The 18,021-nt window shown below is 35.4% G+C and overlaps 1 protein-coding gene and 2 pseudogenes across 1 annotated transcript; 2 read left to right on the forward strand and 1 right to left on the reverse strand.

The window, feature by feature from the left end:
- Positions 1–533: 533 nt before the first annotated feature.
- Positions 534–3,246, forward strand: LOC114751531 (protein EDS1L-like; annotated as a pseudogene).
- A 1,732-nt stretch (positions 3,247–4,978) lies between these two features.
- LOC114751530 (uncharacterized) lies at positions 4,979–6,582 on the reverse strand. Its single transcript, XM_028940190.1, has 3 exons — positions 6,358–6,582; positions 6,196–6,262; positions 4,979–6,096 (listed from the first exon to the last, which is right to left on the reverse strand). Exons 1-3 carry the CDS (start codon positions 6,430–6,432, stop codon positions 5,225–5,227), a joined length of 1,014 nt encoding a protein of 337 aa, XP_028796023.1. The 5' UTR covers positions 6,433–6,582; the 3' UTR covers positions 4,979–5,224.
- A 9,898-nt stretch (positions 6,583–16,480) lies between these two features.
- On the forward strand, positions 16,481–17,581 carry LOC114751533 (TORTIFOLIA1-like protein 4; annotated as a pseudogene).
- The last annotated feature ends 440 nt before the right edge of the window (positions 17,582–18,021 follow it).

An 18,021-nucleotide genomic window follows, 5' to 3' on the forward strand; every position in this document is an offset into this window, starting at 1 on the left:
GAAGTAGTATTATGCACACCAATATAGACCCACATTAGCAAATTCGTCTATCATATGTAAAATGTAAGATCTTCAAGACAACAATCAGCGTGTACACTAAGGAAATTTCACACCGTGGTATCATCATCTCTTCATCCATCAAAGCTACTTATTTGCCCTTAACATTTTTATTAGGGTTAAATTTTTAAAAATATATATATATTTCTTCATCATTTCAAGCGCAAAATATTTTTTTATTTTATTCTGCTCCTTATCAAACTTTAGTCAATTTAGCTCCTTTGTTAGTTTAATCAAAGTTAATATCTAAGATTAATATAACATATAATCTTTACAATAAATTATATTATACACTGAAATAGCCACGGTTTTACTTTTACCATAAAGTGCCAGTGGGTTTAAGGAATAATTTAGCTTCCTTATCTGAGACGGTATGTGAGCGTTTCGATGGAAAGAAAATCTTGCTTCGCAAGCCCCTGTAAGTCTCCGTCAACGGCTACTAGTGGAAGGCTTTTTAGTTACTCGGCATATGTCCTTCTCTTTATAGATGCTTCAAGCAAGATATCAAAAACCAGCAAGAGAAAGAAGAACAACTCAGAAACATGGCTGGGGGAAGTGCAAGTTCTGTGCAAAGCGTAGTACTGAACGAAGATCGGATTAACAAGGCGCTTGCTCTGTCCTTGAAGGCTCACAGATCACCGGAGAAGCCTTACCTTGTTGAAAAGATTGGCAGCAACAGCGGCCCTAAGAAAGTCATAATTAGCTTCCCAGGCTGTGGATCTGTAAAGGACTGGTATTCTGAAACGCCCTTTGGAGAATCTCAAATAAATCTCTCTCTCTTTCCCTCGCTTAAAAGTGTTGGCAATGATGAAGCTGCTTTAGTGAATAAATCATTTCTGCAGAGATTTGAAGCCATTTTAGGCAAGACATCTTTCACTGATGTGGTATGTGTATAATTTAGCTGTACAAATGTTTCTGTTATTTTCCTCTGATCCTTATTAGTTCTGTCATTCATCATCTAGATTTACTATATTGGTTTTCTCAGTATATATGATCATAGAATTAGATTCTGATAGTAATAACGTGTTAAGACTATTTTAACTCCATAACTGAGAAATTAAACAACCAAGCCGATCAATAGTTTTGTTTAGTCACTGCAAGATAAATTTGAGTCTGCAGGTAGAGAAAGCGATTGGAAAAAAGAAGGAGGTAATATTTTCAGGGCACTCTTCTGGTGCTGCAGTGGCCATTCTAGCAACCCTATGGGCCTTGGACAAATACCTAACTCCAGACAACAACCAGTTCCCTCTTTTGTGTTTCACTTTGGGTCTCCCTTAATTGGTAATCACATTTTGTCTCATGCTACAAGACGAGAAAAGTGGTCCAATTACTTCATGCATTTTATCATGAAATATGACACATTGCCAAGAATCCTGCTTGCTCCTCTCTCTTCATGGGATCAAAGATTCGACCCTGTTCTTCAATTTTTCAACCCCAAATCTAAATATTTTGGGAACGAATCAGTAGTAGCACAAAGTTTGACTTCAGAGTTCTACTTTAATGTCATGATAAATGCAGCAAATGCTACAAGCCACGCGGCATGTAAGCTCATGGGCAACACAAATGCAGTATCAGAAACGCTAGCGAGTTTTATTGCTTTAAGCCCTTACAGACCTTTTGGAACATACATTTTCTGCACTGGAAGTGGAAAGCTGATTATCATAAGAAACCCAGATGCTGTTCTTCAGCTCCTGTTTTTCTCTGCTCAATTAAACAATGAAGCAGAAGCTCCTCAAATTGCCTACAGATTCCTGAAAGAACATTTCATGTATGCTGATGAACTGAAAGAAAGCTTAGCAATGCAAAATGCGGTTTACTTGGACCAACTAGAGACTTTACTTTCGTCTGCTGACGGTCCACATGGCGATAATGCAGCAACCAACATGGCCTTGAACGACCTTGGACTTGTAAGTAACATCTCCTGCTCTTGTTGTGTTGTATTTTAAGAAACATGTTGCAGGTACTCCTTCCAACAACCCCGAAAATGTTCAATCAAAAGACTCATTTGCAATTTGTCCAAGAATTAAAATTGGAAGACTTAAACAAGAGGGCAAAGTATTGTTTAGTTTTAACAATTTACAGAATGTGTGACTAATCATGTGTCTGAAATATCAGAGCAAAAGAGCTAGGCTGTGTCTTGGGGCTGCGGGGAAGTTGGAGAAACAAAAGATCGGAAACGAGGAGCAAATTGACCTGGAGAAAGCTGAAAAACATATGGAGGAACTGCAACAATACAAGGCAATAAACGGGAGAGTTAGCTATTATGAAGCCTTCAAGCGGCAAGACTACGAAAGTGACTTCCTATCAAATGTAAACAGGCTGAGGCTTGCGAGTGTATGGGATGACATAATTGAAAAGTTAAGAAACTATGAACTGCCAGATGAATTTGAAGGCAAGCCAGAATTGGTCAAGTGTGGAACCCAGTATCGACGTCTGGTGGAGCCGCTGGATGTTGCCAACTATTACCGGCATGTGAGGAACGACGTCACAGGACCTTACATGGAAGGAAAAGGCAGGCCAAGGCGATACAAATACACCCAAAGATGGTTGGAGCATGCAAGGAGAAAGCCGAAAGGAGCTTACTCAGAGTCGTGCTTAATGGCAGAGGTGGAAGAACTGTGGATTAAAACTGAACAAGGCACGCCATTTGAACAAGTTAAGGAACGTGTTCTGAGACTTGAAGGAGATATCAAACGATGGAGTGACGAAGAGGTACTCTCCAACTATGTATTGTTGGAGGGTTCGACCCTTGTGAAGCTGTGGAACCAGCTTCCCAACCATCACAAGGAAAGATCCTGCATAAGAAGTCTCATATTGAAGGATTAATGTACCATCATATTATGTATATTGTGATGTGATAATTGTTTGTATTATTTAGTTTGCTGGCCACCGTTATTGGTGAGTGAAGCCACCTGTATTTGCTTTTGTTGGGCCGTGAGGAGGTTTTTAAGAGACATTAAAATGTTGCCAATAAGGCAGAAAACCGTTTGTCGAATATGCATGCATAGATTTAGATAAGTCCTTCCGGGACCCGGAGTGGTCCTAATCGATCGTTTTTGGTGTAGGAGAAAACTCCCAACAAGCGTCCACAGGAAACGATGATTTCCCCGGGAGAACACTGCCCTCTCGATATGTGGGTTTACACACATTTCTTCTCACCTTTTACACCTTTTTTATTAATATAAAAAATAACAGTCAAGATAAAAGAGTTCCTTGTTTTTGTTTTGTTCTTTTTTCGGTCAACCATTACTAAAAAATCACTCGACTCATCGCATCAACCAGCCCTGCCCACGCATGGAATCAAAAAGAGGAATAAGATAACCAATTGGTTACACTGTTACAGGAAGCTGGTCGCGCATGTTACGATTTACAAACTGCAGCAACGTTGTGCCCAAACAACATAGGGCAAAAATACTCGTTCATCCAGGCCAAGAAAGAAATACTCATTCATATTTCATCACGTACCAAATACATTTCATCAACCTGATGCCTCCGGATATGCTTGTACTTACAGCAGCCACAAGTTTCAAAATTCATTCATATCTGACATCAAATAGAACATTTATATTCATAGCTATCACATAAAAGTTGGACGCACATCTTCCATTAAAAACGCTTGATTTTGCGACACACCCACCCTCCAAACCGCTGCATACTGGAGAGGTTCATATGCTTTCCCCTCCTCTAGTCTTTCCTATTCCCAAAACCTTGAATGTGCACAAGCTCCCCCTGTACACTTTTGAGCAATCTAACCACGCATTAAAATACCAAACACTCCACACAACATAATAATGAAAGGACACAGTACCATTAACTTCGTTTCGTCAACATCACATGCAGCTTAAAGAATAAGAAGACTCATGCACCCTTCACAACCTATTGTTGGCCTAGAGACCACTGAGCCTCAAAGATTGGAACAACCAAGCAGTCAGCAAAGAGACAAAAATACCAATGCTCCTGAAGTCTGATTTACTCCAATTACTAATCCTAAAAGGCAGCATTTTTGCTCTTGCCACCACTTCGAGCAAAGCCAAGGATATCTTTGAAGTAACAGAATGACCTTAGCTCAGCAACTGCTATTAGTAATCGCATTGACTCAGAAACCAATAGTAGACATAACAATATTTATTTGGCCTAGACATACAATACTTCCCAAAACGTTATAATTAGTGACAGTTTATTTAAATGACACGCCTACTATATGTAATGTTAACATTCACACTTGACTAGCAACCTGATATATAGGTAAATATGACCCAAAAATTCCGCATCTCAAACGATAGTGCTGCCTGTTCAGTTTCCAACTGGGTTAAAAAAAACTCCAACCACAGAGGCGTAGTCCACAAGCAGAGAGACACAATATTCCTTTTTTTCCCAATGTAAATCAAAGGTTATTTACCACTCATAACACCAAATCCTGCTAAAATCAAAGGTTATTTGATGACAATCATAATCATATAAAACCTTTCAAGTTATCAGTTCAACTGTCCTAAATACAGAAACCCCAAATTAGTTAGCAACTAGAGGAATAACATTCAAATGGCATCCCTAATTCAAACATTAAATTCAACTTACAACTAATACGAATGAAAATGCAAATCTCCAGAACCTGGAAGAATGAAAGCCGTAATTTCAACTAAATAATTATTAGCATTTCCAGGTATAGAAGAAAATGATCATACTGCCATGCAGTATAAATATCGGAAAATTATTGCTCCCTTTGCATGCATCAATCAAAATTTTATGTTGTTAGCTATACAAAGGCACAATGCCTTGGGAGCAGACAAAGGATAAAGGGGCAGTGAAGGGATCATATTTCAGAAAGTCACAATATGAATGTCTTAAATTAACCATGAAGATGTTTGATATGGAAGTATAAAATGATTTTAAACAGCATTTGAAGTAGGGAAAGGCCGCAACATGATATTCAATCGTTTTTTATGTATTGAATCTTTATACCAACTTATCTATTCACATACGAATCTGAGTATTCTACATCAACACATGCAAAATCAAACTCCAAATGAGAAACAGCTTGATTCCATGGTGATCAAAATCCATAAAACTACGCCAACTAGACCTAAAAAAAATATAGGAATACAGACCATGCAAAGATGCAAAAAGTAGACCCAACATACACAATTCAAGAAAACAGAGACAAATACTCTTATGACCTTTCGATCATGCTACATGAACGAGCTAGCCGAAGAGTCAAGCTGCCCCCGTGCACGCTTGCCTCTGTCTCAACAGGTTCGCACTCATAAGTCTTCCTGCACCCAGGACAGCGGCCGTCTTCCTCAAGAATTCTCTTATGGCAAAAAAGGCAAAGCCGGAAGCCACACGGGCAAGGTAAAAAACTTGAGTCTGTCAAATCAAGATCCTCACAACATATAGGACAAGAATGAGGCACCGCAGCACGAGCCCATGCAATTCCTCCTCCACATCGCCTGTCGGGATTTGGTAAACTGAACTGCTTTGAAAGATTGGGCAAACTCTGAGGGCGAAAAGCATCATCAGGCCTCCAAGCTCGCGTATTGCCAGAAGCCTGCGAAATTAACCTAGCACTCTCAGGTTGGAAATTCTGCGCTCCTAAACCTGACCCGTTTGCTCTTTCAACAGGCGAATCCATTTGAACAGTAGTTTCATGTTCCTGGTGCGACTCTGAACACGGGTTTTGATGCTTCTCATCGGCGGCTAAAGCATCTGCCACAGCCTCCCAATCATCAAAGCACCCATCATCACCCTCTTCTTCTTCGTCCGTAATGTTCCCAGAGCAGCATCCGGCACTGCTGCTGCTGCTGCTGCTACCGGTGAAAATTGTTCCAGAATTATTACTGCCCAACACGCTGCTATTAACACTGGTGGGACTATTGGATGGCGATTCCACATCGCTGTCTTGACGAACAGATCCATCGTTATCTTCGCCCCTAGACCTCATTTCCAATTCCTCCAGTGAACGTTTGCTATCTTTTGCACCAGCCATTGATGGCGCATGATTGTTGTCCCCTGCGTCCATGCGTCCTTTATTCTTGACCGCACCTGAACCCCATCAATGGATATGCGAGAGCAAACTTAACCCAAGAAAATAAAAAATAAAAAAAGGTATAGGAAAAAGCATATGCAGCAGACGACACATACCTTGAGAAAGCCATTGCTCTCGCCGAGCGTCAATCTTGCACTGCTTCAATTTAGCCGACCTGTTGGTCTGAATTTTTTCAATATATTAGAATGGGAACGGTACGGAATGTACAGCACAAACAATCGCAATAACGTCAAATTAATAAGCAATCAATATCTTACCCTCTTCTTCTTGCCCAAATTTTTTGTGTTCGCGGCTGAAGGAATCGAAGCGGTGGGGATGGAATCAGAAACCATGGCTGAAGTGATGGATTCAAATTCAAAGAACGAAGATTCGCAAAAACCCTAATTTGTGCGGGAGAACAGAGAAAATCTAGAAAGAGAAATCTCTGAGAGGGGATGGGAATGGATAACTCAACGGAAACTCCTCTGCACCTATCGCCCTTTTTCAGAATTTTGAGAGCGGAGGGTCGAGGTTGATACTATATATATAGCACGCATAATCCCCAAAATGCCCTCACACTTAAGAATATATTATAATATATTTTAGGTTTTCATCATTTTATGAAAATCGCGAAAGAAACGTGGAGCACACAACAATGGGTGCATTCGTAAAATCGGGAAAACGATAAAAAGGAAAAAGTGTCGTCATGCTGAAGGTTATATTTTGATTAAAAAAAATCTAACAATTAATTAGTCAGTATTATTAACTTAATCTGATCCGAATATATTAAGTTACTATTTTTTTTTGCCAGCATATTAAGTTACTAATTAAAATAATTAAATTATTTAATATTTCAATTTTGATCTTAATTTTCTAAAAAAAATTGTATTTTTGTCAATTTTTGTTTATTATAAGATAGTTTTGATTAAAAAATTATACTCCTCCGGTCCTTAATATAGGACCTAATTCTTGAGTTGGTTTTGGTCCTAAATATAAGACCCATTTCTCATATTTATTAATTTTTTCTAAATTATCCTTATGAATACTCCATCAACTATAATCAAGTAGATGGAGATGGAGTATTAAAAAAGATGATTATGGTGTTTTAGGAAAAATGTGTCATTTTTCTTATAATTAACTAACTTACCTAACTTTCTTAATCTAATCAAATTAGTTAAATGGGTCTTATATTAAGGACTGGAGGAGTAATATATAAGTTACGTAATAAGTCAAATTGTTTTTTTTTTCGCTTGTAATAATAAACCCGACAAAAGGAAACTTTTTAAAAAAAAAACAATAAGCCGTTTGATTCTATTAATCAGACATTTTTTACCTGATATTAATAAAACAATTGTTAAATTAAGAACTAAATGTATTTTCCATGCATTATAAAACTTGAAAAATAAATTATATAGTTTATAATTTAAAATTTATTCGGACGGGTTTGATTTTATGACTTAACTAATTTTGATTAGAAAAATTGCTTTTCGTGTGCCAAATTTGGCCCCCGGATTAGTGAAAAAGTCATGCGCGGACTTGAGAGGTATTAGGAAAAAGTATTTTCCATTTCTAAAGACATAAATTTTGGCCAAAAAACGTTTTTCTAAAGACATAAATCATAAATGTAGCCATTGTGGTACTTTTTTCACATTATTTAGCGTGTGCGCGTGTGTGATTTCTACGCAGAAGCATTATAAAAAATACTCCTCTGGTTTTTAATATAAAATTTATTTAACTAATTTAATTAGATTAAAAAAATTAGGTAAGTTATTTAATTATAAGAAATGTGACACATTTTTTCTAAAAGACCATAATCATCTTTCTTAATATTCCTCCTTTCTCTTCTACATGATTATGGATGAGGGAGTATCCGTAAGGGTAATTTAGAAAAAATTGATAAATATGATAAATAATTTTTATATTTAGAACCAAAACCAATTCGATAATTAAGTTTTATATTAAAGACAAGAGGAGTAGTAAATAAACAATTGTAGTATTCTTTTTTGGTCAGTGAAGCGTTATATCAAGAGAGCGGAAAGAAATAGAAGTTTCTGGACTCTTACTGTCAAGGGGTAAAAGTGTCCTTCTAGTATTTAGCTAAAAACACTATAAATTACTAGTATTTAACTATTGAAACTGGGAATAAGTGGAATAAATTCTAAATCAGCCTTATTTATTATATTATAATAGTAATTAATTATACTTGAAAAGTAAATCACAATCATTTTTATAATAATTCATGAATAATTTGAGATCTTAAAATTTAAGAAGTATTTTTTTTTTTGTAATTTTCTCTTATTTTTATTTATTTTCACTAACTTACTGATGTTATCCAAATTTTCTTAACCAAACACCCTAACGCTGAAGTATTATTCTCCCGAATTTACAATTTTTTAAATGCACGATTCTTTAATTTGACAGCATGATTTCTCTCTTCTCCCTTTAACTCTTCTGCCCTTCTTTTTACCTTCTCTTTTCATTTGTTATTATTGAATTAAAATTTTAATGGCTCAAATTTAACATTTTACGAAAATGTCATTATAATTCATCTACAGAATACATAAGTAAATTTAAATTACTAAAATTTGTTCTGTAAAGCTAAAAGCTGTAGCGGAAAAAAATGTTAATTTTGAACAATTGAAATTTTAATCAAGTGGCAAAAAAAAGATTGACGCTGAAGTATTTTTTTAGGTACGTCCAGTACCGTAAAGTTTTTTTTTAATACATTCAGTACATCAAAGTATTTTTTTTTATGTGCCGACAGTACCAAAAACTAATTTTTAGTGCATCCAGTGTTAAGGTAAAAAAAAAAATATTTGAGGTGCTAGGCGAATTTAAAAAATATTTTAAGATATTAGATGTATCTGAGAAAATAATTTAAATGTTGGATGCATCTTGACCTTTTATTCTATTAGCATGATTACTTTACCAATCCCTGTACATAAACAATAAATAAATAATGTTATATGTAAATTAATAAGACAGACAGAGTAAAGTTACAGGAAATTAACTATATTAATCATTAGAACCAAATTAAAGTCAAACGCAACCTTCTTAATATGGGCAAAGTTGAAAATTCCTTTGATTGAAGTACATTTAATAAATAAATAAATTATTTTTTTAATATTAATAAATTAGTTAAAATAATTTATATTGCGGAATGAGTACACTGTGACAGGTTAAGCTGAGAACGTGGGAAGGAAAAGTACAAGTCTCATCGTTCAATTTCATCGAAACAGGAAACAAGTTTCTACTCATTATTATTATTATTATTATTATTATTATTATTATTATTATTATTTTTGTTAAAATATAGACATCTTCTTATTAGAAATAATCCTATTCGAAGTATTGTCAGACACTAAATGTGAGTACTTCTCTCAGTAAAAATTTAAACCTTAGTTTACTACGTTATAAGGAATTAGTCTTTTCTACTAAATCTAATTTCTATTGGTTAACTAGTACGAGCATTATTTTTCAAACTCCTTACGGTTTCTTTTACGAGCGTGTTAAGATTTATCACGTTCCTAGAAAATCGTCGTTTTCAGGTTCGGCATAGATATTTTCGGAGCATTGTTCCCACGATTTAAAAATAATATTTTATTATTTTTCTGAGAACACAACTGTCAATTGCTCGCATCTTTGTATTATTTTCACATATATATATATATATATATATATATATGTGTGTGTGTGTTTGATTACTTCATTTTTCTCTAAATTTGTACTTAGTAATTCTTAAAAATTATTTCTAATTGCTGGAAAAAAATATTTCCAAATGTTATTACATTTAAAACATCTAATTTCTATTAGATATTATGCCATGTTTTGTTGCCAGCATTTATTATCAATTTTAGTTACTAACATTTGTTCGTTATTTTTATAATCTTCATAATCATATTATATCGAGTTTTGACGTGTTTTCGGGGGCAAGGTATTTAATATTTACATTTGTTGATTTCATTACAATGGTTTCAAATGTTTATGTGACATATTTATATAATGGAATTTATTGTATATAAATTTTTTAACATATTAGTTTATTTTTTTTGAGTAGGATGTTATCGCTAACTCAGGGTATCCCAGCGTATCGGCCAGACTAATCCCAGGGTGCCTCGCCAGGAATCGAGCCCATGACCCGGTAGGGGAACGCGCCTTGCGCCCCCGTTTGCGACCAGTCGGACCCAACCTTGCAGGCTAACATATTAGTTTATTAATAATTCCTTTTTGATTGCCGTATCTGTATCCAGCTTGTCGATAAAAAATACACGGACAGTGGGTGTCCACGGACCACCAAAGTCTCGCCACATTTTATTTATTCTGGTCTACAAAGCGGTACACTTGGGAAGGGGTTTTAGAGTCCATTGAGTATTGACACCGACGCTCTTATTTAATACCAGTATTTTTTTTATCAAACTTTTTATAATGACAAAAAAAATTATACTTATCTGACACGAGGCCTCTGACTTGGATATTCCTTTATCACGATATAATAATAGAATTAAAATAAGAAATAATTCTTGTATTCTCATTAAAAAAATAATAAACAAATATGTATGTGTGTATAGAGTCAGGGGGTGTTTGGATATAAACCAAATCATGGTTTCAGAAGTGCTTTTACGAATTACGAAGTAAATATATGGAGGAGGTTACCTCGTTTTGCGGAAAAATACTTCTGAAACTGCGGTTTTAAAAATGCCAAACACTCCTTTAGTCATGGTCTTATATCCCAACAACAACATTTTTTTTTTGGTTAAGTATGAGACTATGAGTTTGCACAATCTGTTAATTGGCAATATATATACTTTTTGGTCGAATCTTATATACTCCTATGGTCCTGTTTACAGTGTTTACCAAGTACAGAGAAAAAATATTTTTTGATCCTATTTATAGAACACTGGGAGAAATTTTTACATAGATACTCCCTCCGTTCCTTATTATAAGAGACGAATAACCGAATTACGTTAATCAAAAAAGCAGTTAAAATTAGTTAAGAACAATCAATGTGTAAAAAATATAATTTTTTTTTCCAAAAATGCCCTCATTAATAAGGAGAGAGAGTATGAGAGAGAACAATTAAATTATTGAAAGAAAGAGAAGTGGGAGGGAGAGAGAGTGTGAGTTGGAGACAATAAATATGGGTAAAATAGGAAATCAACACAAAAAAGTAGAGACAACTTTTAAGTGTCTCTTATATATAGGAACATGCCATAAGCATCAAATGTCTCTTATAATAAGGAACGGAGGGAGTATATAATTTTATCTTCATTTATGATTATACTAATTTTGTTTATATGAGGTATAATATATATTAAATAGGGATAAAATTTGAAAGTTATGAAATTTTAAATAAGAATTAATGAAATTTAAGATTTTTCTTAGTCTGTATAGAATATACTGAGAGTGATTTGTAAATATGACCAGATAAGTACACACACAATTAATTAATTAATGACTATATAAAAGCAATCAGAGCCAAGGAACTTATGGGAGAGTCGTTTGAGAGTAACTAATCCGATACTCTTGGGTGGTAAGTTGCCAATGTATTAGAACAAAGAAAAGAGCGACACAAGTAACTAACTACTCCTCCGGTCTTTAATACAGGACTCAATTATTGAGTTAGTTCTGATCCTAAATATAAGACTCATTTCTCATATTTATCAATTTTCTCTAAATTACCCCTATGGATACTCCCTCAACCATAATCAAATAGAAGAGGGAGATGAAGTATTAAGAAAGATGATTATAGTGTTTTAGGAAAAATGTGTCAATTTTCTTATGATTAACCAACTTACCTAATTTCCTTAATCTAATCAAATTAGTTAAATGAATCTTATATTAAGGATCGAAGGAGTATTAATTATAGACATCGAACCAGAAAATGTATATTGAAAGTGGAAATTAATAAAGGAGCATATCGATTTTTCATGCTTTTTTATGAAAATCCGTCAAATCAAGAGGGCGTGTGGCGGTTTATGGAGGGACACGTGCAGGGCAGTGATGCGGAAGGTACATGAACAGCCTCACAATCCCGTAACGGGAATGGCTGTTGGCGGGTGCTTGTCAAGTTGCCCAGGTTTTCTTTTTAGGAACCACGGGAATGCGCTAACGGTTATCATGAATGAGTTGCGATGAGAATAGTCCCCATTCAACAAAAATCTCAGAAAGCCCTTTTGGATTCCCCTCACACGTGGCATTTTCCCAGTGGTTAAGTTCCAAGATGCTGAGCCTGGTAGTCAGAAAGTCAGAATAGGGGATCGGTTCTCACAACGTTCCGTTCCACTTAACTTCTCCGTAATCCAGCCCAGCCTGCCAAACAAACAAACGGACGGAAAAGAAATCCCGTAATCGTTTTATATGTGACGTCAAGGAAACGCAAGAGGATGAGATCAAAAACCGAGGGAAGTGCGCCCCAAAAGAAACAAATGCGCTTTTCCCTCCAACCAACCAAAAGCCAGCTTTGCCCAAAGTATCTTTTATCTCATCAGATATTTGGGCTCCCTTGCTTTCCAAAAACCCATGCACATCTAATATTATTGATCTTTTTTTTTTTGCCAACAATATATTGATCTTATTTTTATGAAACATCTAGTATTTTAATGTTATTTTTTAATATCATTGAGTATAATAATTTTTAGATCAAGAATAATCTTAAAGTGTCAAAAAAATTAAGGCCAAGATATTAGACGTGCTATACAAGGTGCTAAAAATATTTTTTAGTAATGGTTATGTTTGGGTTATGTTTTAATTTTCTCTCCGGTCAAGCTCAAAAAGACAAAGTGCTAATAAAAAGTTGAATTTTAAAAAGTGGGAGAAAATTAAGGAAGTTTTGGAGGAAACCCCAACAAGTGGACCTCAAAATGTGGAGGTTACAAGATAAGGAAAAATAGAATATATGTTGCATCACAAATAAACATAATCTCATGCTTAAGTTTTTTTTTTTTTGGCTTTTTAATAAATCATGGTAAAAGGAAGAAGTGTGTGATACTAAAATATACTACCTCCAGTTTTAATTATAAGAGCTAGTTGACTAATTTGAGAAGATTAAGAAAATTAGTTAAGTTAGTTATTTATAATAAATAAGTATTGTTTTTCCTAAAATATCTTTGCTAATCAAGTTTATTGGTTAGAACTATTATTATTAGAGAGACTATATTGGGAAAAAATATATAAATATGAGAGACAAAGTAGATTAATGTTTTATAATTAGGATCAAAATAAAAATCAAATAAGACCTTATATTAAGAAGTAGTAGTAAAGTTTTATGTGATTGAACAAAAAATAAGTTGAAAATACTTAATCCTGACATAAGTCTTACTCATCCGATCCTTAATATAGGATCCAATTATTGAGTCAGTTTTGGTTCTAAATATAAGACCCATTTTTCATATTTATCAATTTTTTTAAATTACTCCTATAGATACTCTCTCAACCATAATTAAGTAGAAGAGGAAGATGGGGTATTAAGAAAGATGATTATGGTATTTTAGAAAAAACGTGTCATATTTCTTATAATTAATTAAGTTACCTAACTTCTTTAATCTAATCAAATTAGTTAAATAAGTCTTATATTAAAGATCGAAAGAGTATTATATTGAGCCAAGTTATTTTAATAAAAAGATAAGCCTAACATATCCATAATTATTTAAAGCCAAGCCTAGCCGGTGGACTTTTTGTTCCAGAAAAAGACGTCTCATGTCATCAACACTTCGCCGTCAACGTCAATAATCATTAGCAAGAGAGTATGAAACTATGAATGCATGGACGTCGTAGTTTTAGATATTATCGCTTTGGGATCCGTACAGAACGTCAGAACCCAAATAGCAGAATGGCAATTAAAAAAAAAAAGAACCTGGGCTTTAATATGAGGCCCATCTTATCAAAATCACCCTCTCTACCTGTGTCAGAGTGTGTGTGCGCGCGCGCGCTGCTCGCGAGAGAGGAAAATTGAAGGCCCACAAGAGGTGTTCTGAGAATCATGAGAACAGAACACAACCTTTTTATTTATTTATTTATTTTGCCTGAGAGAACAAAACACAACTTTTATTGCCATGCTGGCTTTAACATAAGAACTAGTCTTTGTCAGGTTAAGTCAAACAGAAAGGGTTAGATTTTCACAATAGAGTAAACCAAGATTTAAATTTCTATTAAAAAAGGTGTCCACATTTAGTGTACTGGTCCATGTTGAAGATTGAAATTGGTCTTAAATATAAAATATTTATCAATTTTGTTTTTCAAATTTATAATATTTTCTCTAAAATATTCCTGTTGAGTTGTAGGGAATTCTCACCAAGAGATAATTTCAACACACATTATTAAAGAGGGTACTTTAGGAAAGTCAATTACAATTAACTAACTTAACTAATTTTTTTAATCTCTAAAAAATTAGTTATCTAACTCTTATATTAAATAGTAAAACTAGTAATAAATATTACCTCCAATTCTTAATATAAATTCTAGTTGATTAATGATTTCTCTAAAATACTTATATATGTGTGTGTCTGGATTATATATCAATTTATAAACAAGGCAAATTAGTCTAAAAAATAATAAATACAATTACTTTAAAATAATTTAGTAATTTTTATAATTTTCATAAATTAGTCAATTATTGGGTCTTGTAAGCAACCGATATGGTAGTAAGGAGAGTCCTTCTTAGGGGCGGGACTATTAACATGGCGATTGTTTTTTTTTTTGGCTAACGCATAGGTATCCTCTTATTGGAGGCAATCCTGTTCAAGACACTATCGGGCACTAAATGTGGACATCTCTCCGAGCGAAGATTCGAACATTGATTCGTTATATTGTAAGAGACTAGCTCTTTCTACTAGAATCAACCCCGTTGTTATTAACATGGCAATTGGCTTGTTTTAATGTTACCAAAATTAGCAACCTTCCGTTGAGTTGAGTCCAAAGTAAACAATCCAAATGCCTTTCGTGATTTGTCACTTAATAACCAACATTCTTTCTGATCCATATATGTTTCCATGCTTAAACAAGCAAGGTTGGTAGGGAGGTTGAGATCCAAATTGCCATTAGGTTGATCAGCTAAAAAGCTAGCATCCTTTTGCAAGCCATTATCACAACACTGCTTAATCCGACCTACTCATATTCCTTAAGGACTCAACTGAATGCTAAATCTCACTCACCTGTGACAATAATCATGTACCAAATCCAATTACCTTCAGTAATTAACCATGCCTGTTTCTTTTAATAATGAGTTACGTAGTCTCAGCACTGCTTGGTATTGGTATGGCTATAAATTGAATGGTTGAACCAATTTAAAACAAGCGCTTGGACTTGGAGCCTTTGAACATTAAATGTTTCAGCAATTTGATCGTGATGAGCATTGATGTTACCCAATTCTTCTATGGACGTGGCACGTTCTTAACGATGATGATGCTGGCTACCAGCTGGGGATCTTCAAAATTTGAACTCAAATAAGCATCCCTCCAAACGCTGTTCCCAGCAAGCACACGACAATACGTATTTCGCCATCAAAACCAGCAAACCTCGCGTCGTTTTGCCCTGCCCTGTTTGGGCTTGCGTACCCCCCAGTTTGGCGCCAAACTCACGTTTCGGGGGCCATTGGTATCTTTGGTTTAACATCCATGTTTTGTTTTATTTAACCTCTTTTGTTCTTTTTGACCTGATCTTTAATATCAATGATGATTATACTTTTAATGTTATTCCATCTGAAGTTGGTATTTAATCCTATCATTCATATAACTCAGATGCATATTGAAAGAATATGCACACTGTGAAGAAGGACATTTTAATGTTATTCATCATAAAAAGTAGTTATTTTGATGTTAAATCTAAGAGTTAGTCGTGGGGTTGTATTTGATTTTCAATATAATTCCGTTTATTTTGTTTTTTTTTTAAATTTTTTTAAAAATATTCTTATTAATTATAAGTGATTTCTACGAAGAAAGAATTTAAATCATTTATTGCACATGATTGAAGATGATAGTTTAGGGATAGTAATATATATATTTGGATTACAAATAACTAATTTAACTAAATTTTAAAGCATTTTAAAATTAGTTATTTATTTTTTATATTAAAAAGAAGAAGTAATACTAGTTATGTGATGAATGGAATTACTTTTCAATGTTGATAAATGTCGCATGCAATTAAAAATACTACTATAACTAGTTATTCAAGATCTGTGCTTTATATCAATGTACTATACGTTTAATAGATATTCCTAATTGCTGGCAAAAGAGGAAAAAAAAAACCAGTTTTATTCTTAGAAGAAAGTGAAGTTTAAACTTGAAATTCAAACCCGTGACGGCGTGTCCGTCTCTTTCGGGCCTCGGCAGCTGCTTTGCTTTCGGGAGCAGTTTAAATTCAAAAGCCAGGAACCTGTAGGCGCCATTCGTTACCTCTGAACGTAAGAAGGGACAAAACCCCGGTGATGTTGCTGGAAATGTTACCTCTCAAACCTTTCGGTTCTTAGCTACTTCTCTGAAATCTGTTCTGCCGTCACCTCCGGTAACTCCAGTTTCGCCTGAGTTGCAAGGAAATGGCTCCGTCTTCAGCTTCGGGTCATAGCCTCAAACAAAAAGTGTTCACTTGCCTCACCAAGCTCTCCGACCGCGATACGCAGTCCATCGCCGCCAATGAGCTCGAGTCCATTGCTCGGAACCTTGATTCAAACTCTCTGCCGGTGTTCCTCTCGTGCATTCACTCCACCAATTCATCAGACAAATCGCCGGTTCGTAAACAATGCGTACACCTCATGCAGGTTCTTTCCGAAACGCACGGAAACACACTCTCCCCTTATCTTTCCAAAATCCTTGCACATATAGTTCGTCGTCTCCGGGACCCGGACTCGTCAGTTCGATCTGCTTGTGTGAATTCGGTGTCGGCATTGTCTGCGCACATCACCAAGCAACCGTTTGCTTCTTTCCTGAAGCCGTTAACTGAGGCTCTGTTCACTGAGCAGGACCAGAACTCACAGTTGGTGCGGCGCTTTGTCTTGCTTCTGCCATTGATGCAGCTCCTGACCCGGACCCTGCGAGATTGGCGAAGCTCTTGCCGAGGGTCGAGAAGTTGTTGAGAAGCGGGAGCTTTAAGGCGAAGCCGGCGCTGTTGACGCTTATCGGAAGTGTTATTGAAGCCGGTGGACTCTCCGGTCATGCGGCTTTGAGCAATTTGGTTCCATGCATGGTGGAATTCTTGAGCAGCAACGACTGGTCGGCAAGGAAGGCTTCGGCCGAGACATTGACGAAGTTGGCAATAGTGGAGAGGGACGTGTTATCAGAATTCAAGGCTGGATGTTTGAATGTCTTTGAGAATCGACGATTCGACAAGGTTTCACTCCTTGAAAAAAAAAAAAAAAAAAGAATTTCAATCTTCCTCACCTGATCATGAGTTTATTTTCGTTTGTATATGGTAATTGAAAGTGAACTGAGTGATTATCTTGTTGGTTTAGGTTAAGGTAGTTTCGGGAGGTTATGAATCAGATGTGTGAGGCGTGGAAGCAGATTCCTGATATATCGGATGGATTCTCTCCACCACCTAAATCACAATCTTCTTTCCTCAGGTATTGTCACTTCTTTCTAGTTTACTCTTTGATGTTGCGATTGTGCCTTATAAAAAAAGGAAGGAAAAAAATTGTTTGCAGCTATTTGTTTAGCCACTGTCCACGACTGAGTCTGGTTCTATGCTCAATCTATTACGTGGCGTGTAATTATCTATGTCATCTTCTCTATCTGAGTTTTTGACTGTTGTTTTTGGGTTCAGAAAATGTAAGTGACGGGCGCTATCCGGCATTCTCACAGAATTCATGCAGTCCTGGTTCTGTAATGCCTCGATTGCGGAAGAAATCCAATCCGGCCAGCAGATCAAGCCCTGATAGTTCTTCTGTGAGCAATGCAAAGAAATTAAGCTTTAGTAATAAGAGGATGAGCTCAGGTGTGTTGCCAAAACTAAGC

The sequence above is a fragment of the Neltuma alba genome, unplaced genomic scaffold (assembly GCF_004799145.2).
Source record: "Neltuma alba isolate B1F8T4 unplaced genomic scaffold, ASM479914v2 tig00006973_pilon, whole genome shotgun sequence".
Lineage (NCBI taxonomy): Eukaryota > Viridiplantae > Streptophyta > Magnoliopsida > Fabales > Fabaceae > Neltuma > Neltuma alba.